General features: G+C 34.7%; 1 protein-coding gene across 1 annotated transcript in view; it reads left to right on the top strand.

The window, feature by feature from the left end:
- ST8SIA4 (ST8 alpha-N-acetyl-neuraminide alpha-2,8-sialyltransferase 4) overlaps positions 1-15,462 on the top strand; it is a 93,239-nt gene that overhangs the window by 42,490 nt on the left and 35,287 nt on the right. Inside the window, 1 exon segment of the mRNA XM_072789516.1 lies at positions 582-875. Coding sequence (XP_072645617.1) covers positions 582-875 — 294 coding nt within the window.

The raw sequence follows: 15,462 nt of genomic DNA on the forward strand, positions 1-15,462 counted from the left end.
CTAACCTTTCTTCCCATTTAGGGCTGTAGAGGGCCATCACAAATATGTTCATGGAGAATATGATAGGGAATTATACTTTCGCTTAACCTCAGGATACCGAAAAGCCACCTTCACTTAATTATGTTTATAAAGTTGTTAAGATGACTTAAGCTTGACAAGTAGTGCAGATTGGAACATCAAGTCTAATATGTTTTACTCACTTGTGGAACAGCATGTGGTTTAGATTGCCTACTGCATGGCAACTGAGCTCTTGTGAATTTACCATCATAAATTCGCCTAATAGGAATTCATGTCATGGGGGTGTATGAAGATAACAGCAAAGAATATTTTTAGACAACAGGTTGAATTAATATAAATGACACTTTGAGCCCTATACTAGGACAGCACATGCTTATTGAAGACAATATTCCTGAATATGTGGTAATTTACTGAAAATAATTTTACCAGGCATTTTATCTTTTTTTCCTCAACCTGATGAAAAAAAAAAAAATGCTTGTTCCCTGTTCTTTTTATGTGCACTACTGTAGGAGTGGATGTTTCATATTTATTTTTCATTTGTCCGTTAATTTTTTCCTCTTCAGGTGTAATCTAGCCCCTGTGGTGGAGTTTGCTGCTGATGTGGGAACTAAATCAGATTTTATTACCATGAATCCATCAGTTGTACAAAGAGCATTTGGAGGCTTTCGGAATGAAAGTGACAGAGAAAAATTTGTGCATAGACTTTCTATGCTGAATGACAGTGTCCTTTGGATCCCTGCTTTCATGGTCAAAGGAGGAGAGAAGCACGTGGAGTGGGTTAATGCATTAATCCTTAAGAATAAACTCAAAGTGCGAACTGCCTATCCATCATTGAGACTTATTCATGCTGTCAGAGGGTAAGTGTCTGGAAAGGACCAGTCTGTCCTTGGCACAATGGAACACATAACTAAATATTTTCCGGAGACAGGAGGGAGCCTCAGTAGAATCTCCCAATGGATATATGTTTCCACTTTTATATATATATATATACACACACACACTACTCTCTCCACTCCCTTGAATTTTGTTTGTGTACCGTATTATTTTAGCTCATTCTCTTTCTTGAAAAAGCAAATATTTGAACTCGGCACTCATTTATGTCTGCTCATGAACAAATTACTGGTTTTATGTTTTGCTGTGTTAAAGAATAGTAAGGATTCATAGTAAAATTGATGAATCTTGGGTAAGAAAACTACCAACAGAAGTGCTAAATGGGTACTGGGCAATATTGTGGAAGCATAAATGTTAGATATATTTAAGGAGCAATTAAGCCCCATCTGTAGTTAAGAGGCCTACCCGAGATAGAGAAGGCTCACTGACGTGACATGCCTTAATGCTCCCTGCCTCCACCCCCGCAGTCACAGATGCCATGTTTATGAATTAAGTCAACTTTTCCCTTTTATTAATACAAGCCCAGATGCAAAACCTAAGAAATGGATTTTTATTTAAAAGCAGCAAGTGACCAAAGGCCAAATTCTCTCATGCATATGTATAAATGTGTAAAATACATAATACAAAGAGAAGCAATGATATATACTTATTGAATATCTAATGAGTGTCAAATATTGGAGAAAGAAAAATAAAGAAGGCTGATCACTGCTTTAAAGAAATAAAATAAAAATAAAGGAAAGCATAGAAAAAATAAAAATAAAGGAATGCATAGGTTTCGCAGTAGAAACAGACACATATACAACTAGCTAGGACACAAACACATGGTAATAGTGTAGAATTTTTTCGTCATATTAGCAAAGAAAAAAGTCTAACATTTGAACTAGACTTGAAAAACAAAATAGCCATTCATCAGGGATAAGAGAAGGAGTCAGAGACCGGGACAGAGAGATAGAGATGGTGACAGAGAAAGCCAAACACAAGGAAATACTGTTGCATTATTAGAGTGAACCGAGACAAGGAAATGATTAAGTATATGCTTAACTTGCAGAATAATGGAGTCCACTGTGCAGCACTGAAATACAAAGCTGGAAAAATAACTTGTGATATGGTTAGGAAGAGAATGAATTTTGTTTGTTTTAGTTGCATAAAGTACAGTTATATGTATGAATTTAGGAGAGTAAATCTTGGAACAGATGACTCTGCACTGGCAAGAAGGGGCACTAGCGGTGTGAAGACCAACTAGACCTCTTGATTGAGTTACTCATAAGATGATGAAGACGTAGGGCATAATCAGGGGCCGTGTAAGGAAGGGCAAGTTCAAGGGACCGATTAAGTAGAATGGTTGTAAGTTCTAAGAGTAAAGAGGTCTTGAAACCCAGAGTTAAAATTAGTCTGCTTCGTGTACTATAATTGGGACTGAGCTAAGGTGGTTTTGTTTAGTTTTGTTATCATGATACTTTCCTTCCGGGATTTACCATTTCCTTGTTTAAGACTCAAGACAGTGTCTTGGACTGGGTTTTCTGTACACAATTAAATTGCATTCTTATAATTAGATCATGGTTATTCAGCATTCATTCTTTTCATGTTTGACATGAAGCTTCAACAAAGTAAGATAAAATATATTCATTTGGAGGATAAGTAGTTTTTTTTTTTTCTTTTAGTTACAAAGATTCCTAGTAATCACAATTTGACTCTGAAGGAAAGAAAATGTATTTTTAACAGGGTAACTTTATAAATCACTGTCCTAAGAACACAACTTATTGTCTGGATGTGTTAATGCTGAATATCATTTGAGTGTGAGAAGATTCTAGAGATAACGCTCTATCTTATTGTCTGGTTCTATACCCACACACTCTGACACACACCTATGCACATATACATACACACTCCAGTGAGAGCTTATTAAGATTCCAAAACAAATATTTTGAAGTAAGTACTCATTGATTATAGGAAAAACTGATAAAATTTAATATTGCTCTGATTTAGTACGATTTTTAATAGACAGTTTTTTAGAGCAGTTTTAGGATCACAGCAAAATTGAGAGGGAGGCACAGAGGCTTCCCACACATTCCCTGCCCCCAGGTGTGCAGAGTCCCATCATCAAGATCTTGCACCAGAGCTGGACGTTGGCTACAGCTGATGAGCTGACACTGACCGGCTTTATCACCCAAAATCCATAGTTTACAGTTCATGCTGGGTTTGCACATTCTGTGGGTTTTGGTAGATGCATGATAACAGGGAGTCACCATTACAGTATCATGCAGCGTAGTTTTGCTTTCCTAAAAGTCCTCTGTGGTCGGCCTGTCATCAGTACCTCCCCACTAATTCATGGCAAGAACTGTTTGTTTACCGCCTCTATTGTTTGCCTTTTCTCGAATGTCACGTGGTAGGAATCGTACAGCACGTAGTCTTTTCAGATTGGCCTCTTGCACTCAGCACTTCCTCCATGTCTTTCCGTTGCTTGACAGCTCATTCTTTTTAGTGCCGAAGAATATTCCATTGTCGGCCTGTGCCAGTTTATTTGTTCACTCACCTGTTGCTTCCAATTTTTGGCAATGATGAGTAAAGCTGTGATGTACAGCTTTGTGCGGGTTTTTGGGGTGGCCTTAGTTTTCAACTCATCTGGGTAAATACCAAGGAGCACGATTGCTGGATCTTATGTTAGGAGTATGTTGAGTTTTACAAGAAGTTGCCAAACTGTCTTCCAAAGTGGTTGTACCATTTTATGTTCTCGGCAGTGATGAAGAAGAGTTTTTGTTGCTCCACATCCTCTCCATTTGGTGCTTTCAGTCCTGGATTTCAGCCATTCTGATAGTTAAGTAGTGATAATTTCATTGCTTTTTTAGTTTGCACTTCTCTGATGACATATGATGGAAGGTATCTTTTAATATGAGTATCTGCCATCTTTATGTCTTCTCCAATGACAAGCGCATTGAGGTGTTTGGCCCACTTTTTAGTCAGGCTGTTGGTTTTCTTACTGATGAGCTTTAAGAGGTTTTTGTATATTTTGATTAGAACTCCTTTATCAGGTATGTCTTTTGCAAATATTTGCTTCCAGTCTGTGGCTTGTCCTCTCATTTTCTTGACAGACTCTTTTGTAGAGCATGAGTTATTATTATTATTTTTTAATGAAGTCCAGCTTATCAATGATTTCTTTCATGGGTCATGCTTTTGGTGGTACATCTAGAAAGTCATTGTTAAACCCAAAGTTATCTAGATTTTCCTCTATGTTATCTTCTTAAGATTTTTATAGATTTACATTTCACATTTAAATCTATCATCCATGTTAATTTTTGTGACAGGTTTAAGATCTACGTCTAGTTTCTTTTCTTAATATGTGATTGTCTAATTGTTCTAGCACCATCTGTTGAAAACAATATCTCTGGGACACCTGTGGGGCACACAGCAGAGGTTTCAGCACATGCAGCCTGGGTTCTCCCAGCAACCTCCAGTGCAAGATAGCACGAGGAGAATATTAAAAAAAAAAAAAAAAAAAAAAAAAAAGACTATCTTTACTCCATTATATTACCTCTGCTTCTTTCTCAAACATTAGTTGACTGTATTTGTGTGGATATATTTCTGGGCTCTTGACCTGTTCTCTTGATCTATTTGTCTGTTCATCACCAACATCATGCTGTCCTGATGATGCTAGCTTTACAGTAAGTCTTGAATCAGGAAATATCAGTCTTCTAAATTTTGTCTTCCTCATCAATATTCTGTTGACTATTCTGGTCTTTTGCCTCTCCATATAGGTGTTGGAGCTAGTACTTTTGTTCCCTAAATTCTGTTTTCTATATTTCTCCATTCATTATCAATGTCAAAACACAAAATAAGAGGAATTGTTGAAATGGAGCATGTTCAATAAATTAGAATACAGATAGAGTTGTACATGATTAACAACTGTGAATTCAGGTCTTTTACAGATTTTTCTAAATAAGGAAAAAGCAGAGTTTTTTTTTTAACAATTAGTTCATCAATACTCTCCTTTTATGTTTTGTCTTAGCCACTTTTCTATAACCATTATAAATTACTTCACTTAATTCCTAAGCATTTTATTCCAAAGAGTAACAAGGCAAAACAAGCTTCTGACCACTGGTGAAGTTAATGGTATATATGTTTTGATGAACTGTGCTTTAGGTGTTTTTACCAAGACTTATTTTGAATTCTCCAGGAGGAACTTACCTTGTTACTTTACTCCTCATATATCTACATTCTCCCCCTCAAGGGACAAGTACATTGAATTCTAAAAACTGTGACCCAAGTTATAAAAGTAGTTTCAGAGTTGCCTTTCACCTTTCAAATACGTTGGAAATTTGTACACATGGTGTATGTGAAAAGTAATTTCACTCAAGGGATTAATGAAATCAACATATTAATGCATGCAACATAGCATTTCAACATAATGTTTGTGCCCTACAAAGCTACTGAAACTCTGAAGGAAAATAAGGAAGTGTGAATGCTGATGATACAGAGATTCACATGATATGAAAGCAAGAGCAAACTCCCCGAAGGTCTGTTCTTTAAGTAACTGTTTTACATCTCTCTGAAACACTGTGGTTAATAAAAATTCAGGAAAATAGTGTAGAGAATTTCATAGCCTCTGTTGATTACTGGAGTGTTTTGTCTCTAATAGTTTAGAGCACCTAGTCCAAGCAGTTTACTGCGCATAATCACTGTGTTAAAATGTGAAGGGCCTTACAAGTACTACAATTACAAGTAGAAAGTCTAAATGATTTGTAAAGCAAAAGGTTCTTGAACACAAAGAGAGTCATTTAGATAGTTTTCATATTGTCAGGCTTCATTATTTAAACTTTTTCCCCCTCTGAAAATGATGATGGGTTACTAACTTTAAACATCTATTTAATTGTAGGGCTTTTTTTTAAGCTCTAAAAACATAACCATCAGTCATAAAACTCAAAGAGACTTAGATTATGTTTTAATGAATGGTCATTCTTCCCAAGCCTTATTAAATAAAATGTGAGGAAAACAATATAGCCGGACTCTAATTTTAATACAATCTTACAAAATAACGAAAGGGTAATCTAATGGGGACAAATAAAAGATATATTTACAAATTTAGGAGACTACGTGAATGTATTCAGCTGGTTTGGGGTTGCAGGTTTTCCTTTGGCATTTCTTCAAAAGCTACACATTATTATATATTTTTATTATTATTTTGTAATTTTCCTTGTGAAAAATTGAACAATTTTCATAAGACTTTAAGAATGAAAGGGGGCAGTTTGAAACTTTAAAAATGTGACTACAAGATATAAAAAAAGTCAAGAATCTTTTACATTTATAATAAAATTATCAAGGACAGCCTACACTATCCTGAAACAAACATTTAACCCAATGGTATAGTTTAAGATGCTATTTATACCATTTTATTTTTTATACTATTTTAAATTACTATATAAGACATATAAAAATGTTTTTTTTAGAAGATTTTATTTATTTATTTATTTATTTAAGAGAGAGAGTACATTCATGAACATGGGTGGAGGAAGGGAGGGAGGAGCAGAGGCAGAAGGATTCTACTATAACAAAAATAATGTGTCCTATTTTGTCACTGCACCCTGATTATTTGTCTTAATATCAATATTCATCCAACAGGAACTCTCCTATCATTAAATTGATAAACAGATACTTTGTATTAATCAATATGAACACTTATATTAAGGATTTGCTGCTCATTATTGAGATTAACAAAAGTATGTAATGTTCTGTGTGTTGATAATTCTAAAGTTATCCAACAATTTTGTAAACATCCTACCCAAAATGATTTTTAAGAGAAGGATATGTTCAATTCATGTAGATTTTCAAAATTTTTTGAGTTCTAGTTATGACTTTTGTTCTTTATCTTTTAGTGGAGAATATATATGCTACCCTTATATTTGACAAATATTCCAAATATTTCTTATTTAAAGGATAATTTATATATATGCTACCCTTATATTTGACAAATATTCCAAATATTTCTTATTTAAAGGATAATTTAACAACCACAAAAGAAATGTACAAGTTTGAGGAACATTGACTACATGACTGCTTTAAATTTGCTTGGAAGTTTTAATTTGAAATGGTTGGTATACCCCATGACTTGCAGCAGTGTTTCTCAAATTAGGGCTCACAGATGTATTTTGCAGGTTCTGAGAAAATGTTCTTGTTCTCTTTAAAACTTATTTCTACGTTGATCTGAACTGAGAACACTGGCTTAAGAATTTTCAAGAATTATTTAGGGAGTTGAATATACAAAGAAGGTCAAAGAAAAATTTTAATCCCGTCCATGGATAAGACTGTTAACATCCTTCTGGCTTCAATGTGTATCTTTTAAAATGGGGGTATTGACATAAATAATCATTTAGATTCTTTTAGGTGCTGCGTGTCACTAGTTTTGTGTTTCAATTGTTCTTACTCCAGTAAATATTCAAAGCACCGTGATACACGTTAGTGCTTAATTTTTACAAACATCCTCAGAAATGTCTTCTCTTAACCTAAATAAAATGTTTCATTTATTTTTGATCATCACTTACAAAATATGTAATATAAAATATAATACACTATTAAAAATTAGTATATAGTATATGATATACAAATTGTATTCCACGGAAGTTGCTTTGCTGGACATTTTTCATGTCAAACACAGTGCTGATAATACACTGGCTTTGCTTATAATGATAATACATGTTGATTCATGTTCAACTTGTCATTACTTGAGATTTTCAAAAATTGGTGTGGTTTTGCCATGCTTGATATATAGCAAAAGTTTCCCACTTTATACTTATTTCGTTGGTATTTATTGTGCTATCTTGAATTTATTCTTAGTAATTTCATCTAGTTTGGGAAGATAGCTTTCTTTTGCACTATTCCTGTCAGTGACTAAAAAACTTTTGAATTATTTCCTCTTATTCAGAATATAAGATGGTATTTTCAATTAATCTGCATATTTCATGAGCAGTATACTTCTTCCTTTTTGTCATTAAGTAAAAATGATGTATAATAATCGGGTATCACTTAATATACCCTCTTAAGTTTCTCAGGGTTTTGATGAATCATTGATGTTTTTCTTGGGCAGGTAACCCCTAAATTAGCAGACTGTGGGTACTTCATTCACAATTTAATGATCAGGGTCATAATTCCTAGCTCAAGGTTTAAATGTAGAAATAATACAGAAATTGATTTGCAGAAATCAAATCAAATGACATCTCTAGCTCACCTCTTATCTGTATGATTGTCATTCTGTTCTAAATTTTTCATTAGTCAACTCTATCTTATTTATTTTTATTTATTTTAGAGAAAGAGAGAAGTATGGGGAGGTAGAGGGGGAGAGACAGAAGGGGATGGAGAGGGACAAGCAGGCCCTGCACTCACAGTGTGGAGCCCAAAGTGAAGGCTGGATATCATGACCCTGAGATCTTGACCTAAGCCAAAATCAAGAGTCAGATGCTTAACCAACTGGGCCACCTAGGCACCCCAAAGTATACATTTTTATTGAAAGAAAAGAAGTACACAGTAGTTGCCTTGTTATAGTGTATGATTTTTTTTTTGCCTTAATGTTTTTATTTGAATATAGTCAATAGTGTTATGTTAGTTTCCATGTACCACATAGTGATTCTACTTCTCTCTACATTATGTGATGCTCCCAAGTTTAGCTCCCACCTGTCACCATCCAGTACTATTACCAGTATCATTGACTATATTCCCTATGCTGTGCCATTTGTTCCCATGACTTAGTAATTCCATAACGGGACCTGTATTTTCCACTCCCAGTAGAGTCTCCAACAAAAGTAGAGACTGAAATAGACCATTCTCAGGAAATATGAGTTCATCACTGTTATTTAAATGGACTAATTTGGAATATTGGACAAATTTAAAGTTCCACAAGGGAAAGTAATTAAAAAGAAACAACTGTGAAGATCATGACATTCAATCCAAATTTTTTCTGAAAATGGCTTACTTGTTTTAAATTTGGGTGCATGCCAAAAACATTTCCAAATGGTTTCTATTTTGATCAATGAGCAACACAGCCGTAATATTTCTTTTAAAAAAACATACATCTTTGTTTAATGTTTTTGGGTAGCTAAACTACTTCAGAATAGTTATTTTAAACCTCATGATATTTCCATGATGGAATATTTCTTCCCTTGCTGGAGATGCTGATACTTACCCTTCTGGTGCTGCAGTGTTTTCTGAAATCATAATCCAGTTACCCTTGTGTCACAGTATTATTTCCTAGCAGCTCCTATCATTTATATTTCATTGTGGAATGTGAACATATAAAATGTTTTATATCTGAGAAATCACTCACAGGTGTGTGGCTCAAAAAAGTAAGCTATTGGAAGCACAGCTGCCTAGCTGCACTTGGCCAACGTATTTCCTAATTCTTGGTTGTTTCTCATTGAGACTGAAAGGTTCTGCAGGATAACTAGGATGGCTTTTGAGTAGGGAGGAAGCCTTCATGGCACCCAGTGACAATGACATATCCTAATTTTTCTCCCCTTGTTATGGATTTTGCTCTTTTCTCCCTCTGAATCATTTCTGTTCTTTCTTCAAGTCTCAAAGTTAAGTTCCAACTGGGCAAAATTCCTCACTCTCATCCCTTTTTCAGAGATTGATGGATGTTTTTTCTCTATTCTCTTTACAAAAGATTTATGTCTCCAATAGGACAGTAATCAGAATGCATTATTATTGTTCGCTTTGTTCTCTATGTTGTACATCTCATAATCAGCAAAGACTGATTTATCTGTCTCTTCATATAACTAAAAAAAAAGGATGAAAGCCCTGTATTAATTATGGTAGGGGCTGGGGCACAGGTGCAAAGGAGTAGATAATGTGTTATGAAAAAGAAAAAGTTGTACCAAAGAAAAACTTTGATGTCTGATTCAGGGTTAGTTCTTTAGAGCAATCAAAAAAGCAGGGCTTCAAGCTGGATGGAGGAAGCATTTTTTTTTTAATCAGTCTGGGTACCACAGGAAATCATATTTACCATTTAGCTTATGTGGAAACAGGAGAACCATGCCAATAAGGAAGGCTTCAATCTCAATAGAGATCGCTTATCTTCCCGGCAATTTATTAATTAATCAGCTAGTATATATCAAGAACCAACTTATGCCTGGTACCTGAATAATTGTAAATCAATGCTTACCAAATTGTACCTGCCTATGGTATTGTTAGAATGAAAATGTAAGAGTAAGTTCTGATTAAAAAGTAAATGAACCATAATAATGAAGTGAGACACTTAAGGGCATCCAGAATGAACATCTATAAATTCATCCTGGCCACCTGAGAAAGTTGCCTTAGTTCCGTAATTTAGTGACTTAGCAACTTAGAGTTATTTCTAAATCATTATCTGAGCATTATCTTTTAAAATCTGTATTGCGTGTATATATGTGATTTTTTAAAATATTAATTTATTATAGTGTTTCCTAGAAGAAAAAGTGACTATTTTAAACACTTTAGCCAGGAAAATAAATTGATTTTCATTTTTTAAATTCCAAGACTGAAATTTAGTATTCAGAACAAATGTTTATACTGCTATATTTAAGAGCTACAGGAAAAATTCATAAATTTCATAGGTTATATTCATTACATGCTTTTGGCTGTTTATTGCCTTTCTACTTTCCAGAAAGTAATGAGTGGTAGAAAGTGTATAAATACTCTTAGAAATTCCCTTGTTTCTGTGACCTTTCAGGAAAAAAAAAAAAAAAAAAAGAGGAACATTGATCAATATGCAAACTATGTATTGAATTAATCTGCATAAAGCTATTCTCATTTAAGTTCAGATGACTGGGAATTTATTATATTCAGAGATTTCTTATATACACTAAAATAATTGTGAATTTAAAATAAAAAGCAAATTTATAATAATGAAATTTTAAACAGTGAGCATGACTAGATACTGAGTTTGCCAAGGAAGGTTATTGAATCAACTACTCCATAAATCTTTAAAAATTTATAGTTTCTTATTTCCATAGAATAACTTAGATGTGGTTTAGCTTGAAGGGAATACTTTAGATTGAGTGTTTCTGTATGATTGATCATAGTCAATCAACTAACTATAGCTCCTAATATGGTTGATTAGATGATAAATCTCAGGCTACAATTTCCAAATTATGGCTTAGATATTTGAAATGCCAGCTGGTACCAAGATACCAGCAGTATATGAGAAGAGAATAAGGCAAAAGACTTGGGACTTGGGTACTAGAATTTTCATGTAGGAAGCACGTTATTGACAGAATCTGTTGCATATTTAGAAGGCTCATGTGACAGCATACCATCATCCCTTTTGGCAAGAGATCAAGGAAAGGGTCGCCTCTCCCTTTTCTCTCTTCTCAAAGGCCTTCCCCCCAAATCATTTAAAAATCTGGGTGAGTGAAAAGTATACTGTATCAGAATAAGGACTTTGACTATAAGATATTTTTAAAATCCTTTTAACAATTCATTTTAGTTATGGGTTTAAATAAAAACCAAGAATTGGAAAGCATGCTGTCCAGGAGCAGGCTAGAAACTATTTTCTAGATTCCACTCAGAGCTATATACCTTGGATTGACTTCTCATAAATAAGCCATTTACATTTTTACAATCCATAGATGAAGTAAGCCAAGAACAATATTCAGAGAGACAAGAGAAGGAGCAAAATTATGGAACCCTAATAAAAACCAATATTCAGTGGTAGGAAGGGAAACCACACTGCAGAGGTCAGTCCCATAATTCTGCAAGCTCGCCCTCCCCGATGTGCATCCCAGACAACCAAGGGCTATTCTCTGTCCGCCACTAATATGCTGAATGGTGTTTCTTTTATGCATTAATAAATGAATGTGTTCTCCCTTCAAGGGCTTGTGGTTCAATATGGTTTTCTTAAGACTATATTTAAACACAATATATTTGTTGACATATGTGGGAAGTAGCATTTAACAGCTTATTTTGAGAACTAATCAAATTACATTATATGAGTTATAAATTCTTAAACTTCTTTTCAGTGTTCATTTCACAGTCATTTTCTTCAAATAGTGTTATGCTGGTGCTGTCACACCAGGGGCCTAAATGAAGATAAAATCCTGAACTATTTTCTCAGTTCTTAATTTTCCTAATCTTAAGAAAAGAGAAGTTCTATTATATCTTAAGAACTCTAGCCTTCTGCATGTTGTACACCTGAAACTAATATGTTATTGTATAATAACTATACTGAAATTAAAATAAAAAAACATAAAAACAAAGTCAATCCCTCCCCCCCCCAAAAAAAAAACAAAACAACACAACACAAACTTTAGCCTTCTGATACACCATTGTTACTCAATAATTTAGGGTCCTATCTAGATGGTTGAATTTTTATATGTGCCTTGAAGGCTTTCTCATTCCTCAAAAGATCTTACTTCTATATAGTTTGAACAGACTCTAGTTTCAGTAATAACCATCTAAACTTCACATACTCAGGAGAGAGAAGATAAAGTAACTTAGATAAACAGTAAGGCATATATAACTGATAGCTAATTCTTACCTAGTGGCAAATAAGTTGTTGGGAATAAAGGAAGTAGTCATGAATAGACTTGGGAAATTTGGGCAGTAAGAAGTGGGAAAGATGTGGGTGTAGTAAGACTGCTGATTTCTAGCCTCCTGTTGCTCCTTACTCTGCATCTTTATTCAGCTGGATCATAAAATTAGGCATTGCAGTTAAGGTCAGCACCAAAAAATCGTAGGTGACGAATCACTGCGCTGTTATTGGATAAATGCCTGCTGCTTGCTTGTTTTCACATGAGTTTGCAGAGACCTCGTTACCTCAGCAGTGGGATTATTTAGCTAGGTTTCCTGATTAAGTTTTTCTGGACAGAATATCAGCCAAATGCTAGTATATAAAGAGCTAAGTTGTAGTCACTCAATCCTATCCTGCTTCCACTTTCGTCCTCTAAACCGTCACCCAGTGACCATGTGGGTAGGCAAATGGAATGTGTTACAGAGAGAGAATGGGCTGGCAGTTGCTATCTTATCATTAATTTCTTATTTTTACTAAGAATAAAGTGGTCTTGTTTTGGGAAGTATACATTTTCATTGTCAACACCAAATTGTTGGCATAATGAAAGTATGGTTCATGTTGCTCGCCCCATTCTCTCATTACTCAGTTGGAGCATGCTCTTGAAGAAAATATTGCCCTTTGATGCCACTCCAGGGACAATAAAAGCAGTAGAAGAATCCATTTGTCTTCTGTAAAAAGTAAAGTCACAAAGTGATAGTGTAATAAAGGAATTCGGAATTCTTACGTACTTGGACTGCATAGATTCCATTGAATGAATGACATAGATTGAGTTTCCTTGGCCCTTATAACATTTCAGAGCAAGTTGCCAAAATTAATTAGGCTTTAGTACCAAATAAATGAATTCAGAATAGAGCTTCCTTGTTTCAAATATACAGTGGTATTTGTGCCAGTTAAAAACACGGACAAAATTAAATAGCTAAAACACTCATGTGACATCTAGATATTCTTTATGTAATATAAATGCAAGGGATTTATATTATACTGTTAATATTTTTGATAATTTTATTTAATAGGAACTTTCTTTTCTTTTCCTTTCCTCCAGTGGAGCTGACTTAAAGTAAAATTATTACCTGAAGCTAAAGTTATGGTTTTGCATTTTATCCCCTTGATCTTATTCCTCTCAACAGAACTCTGCAAACTTTCTACAGAAATTCTTTTATAGCCACATATAAAATTTTCCCAATGTGACAAGCTGATCTTACATTAAAATCTATTTTTTCAGTACTTCTTGAGGAAATTGTGCAGTCTTACGTGAATGTTAGTACCATTTTAAAATAACTAAAGAAACCGTGTTGGTGTAGGTTGTGGGCACCTTCGTAAACCTCTTTTCTTTGTTTTTGCTTCTTAATAGTCATCATTTTAAAAATATATTGAAAGGCCCTGATACTTTGTAAAGTCCATATGCGTTGCAGTCAATCCGCCAGCAGATCCACATTAATAGAAGTCACTACTAGGAAGAATCAGTGCTGCTATACACATTTCGTAGTTTATTCAGCTGGCAAATATTTTCTCTGTTTCTTTTTTCTCCAGACCAGATGCCTACAACAAAATTGCTGTCAGTTTCAAAATTAGTAAGCGGATTATTTTACAGAAAATAATTAACACAGAATATGTTTCATACAAATATTGTAGTAATACACATTGGCACGCCTAGTAGACAGAATAAAAAATCAACTACAGAATCTTTCACTTAAAAAGTTTTTGTGGAAGGAGCAAAATACTTTAAATCACATAATTCCACACATGGCAAAAATGAATAAATGTGTTTCTGCACATTCACTCCTTCAGCAACATTTGTACAGGGGCTGAGCTAGGCTGGGGCTCCGGAGAAGACAACAAAGCATGGGCTTCCTTAAGTAACGGAATCCCCACTTACATGATCTAGAGGTTATGTAAGGACAGGACAAGGTAACTTGGGAATGTTAACCTAAGGAATTTGGCAAATGCTTGGAATACGTGAGTGAGGTATGTGAGTGAGGTCATTGAGTAGAAAGGCACAATAGAGTTTCCAAGCAGAATTAAAGGTCACCTGAGAGTATAAACCAAGAATTCACAGCTCTGCCTATTTGCAAGTTGTATCAGTTATCTACTGCCAAACAGTCCTTTTTTGAAAGACCTAAATATAATGACTCCAGTATCTACAGCTTGATTCAAAAAAAATTTTTTAACCAGAGTCCCAGTTTATGAAAAGCTTCAGGATCTAAACAATGCTTCTGCATGCTAAAGGTGATAAAAGGAAACAGTTATACAACTACTGAAATGAGTAACCTGTTTAGAAATAATTCAAAGTGACAGAATGAAATTATGTTCAAATAGATTTATGAATCTCTCTTCTTCCTCCACCATGATATATGGTGGATTTGACATTTCCTTTATTCCGGTTTTCTCATTTAACTTGGCGTGCACAGGAACTAAGTCCTTGGATTTCTCACTGTGCGTGAGACCCTGAATATGACAATGAAGAGACAGACTGTGATTGCAAATAGATTAGGTGGAGGGCAGGGACTCACTGGAGAATAAAACAGGAAGAAGCAATTACAAGAGAAAAGGGTGACACACTGGACAAACTATTCTTGTTTTATTTTTTGCATCTATGTAATAGGAAAACTTTGGAGGTTGGTTTTCTTATATCCTTAAGTAACTAAGCACAAGCATGTGACAAGGGCAAATGAGGCGATCCACCACAAAGAGACCCAGACAGATCAAACTATTGAATAGGATAGTGCCCTGACTGGTCAAGAGCTGAGGGAAGCATGAGGTTTCCTTTGTAGCAGTTGGTGTTAGGAAAGAACTTTGCATTGCCCAAGCATTGTGACTCATGAACTGCGTGGGGAATTTGACATCCCTCCTCAATGTTCTGGACCTTTTAACACTTAGGCTTGATTGGGGACTTTCTAACCAAGCTGATTTGATGGTGATATTACGGAACATATTCATAACTTGTGCTTGATCCCATTACAGTAACACATTGAGACAAGTTTCATAGTTTCTTCGAAAATCCCCCATCTTCGACCCTGATGTAA

This window comes from Canis lupus, chromosome 2 (genome assembly GCF_048164855.1).
Source record: "Canis lupus baileyi chromosome 2, mCanLup2.hap1, whole genome shotgun sequence".
Lineage (NCBI taxonomy): Eukaryota > Metazoa > Chordata > Mammalia > Carnivora > Canidae > Canis > Canis lupus.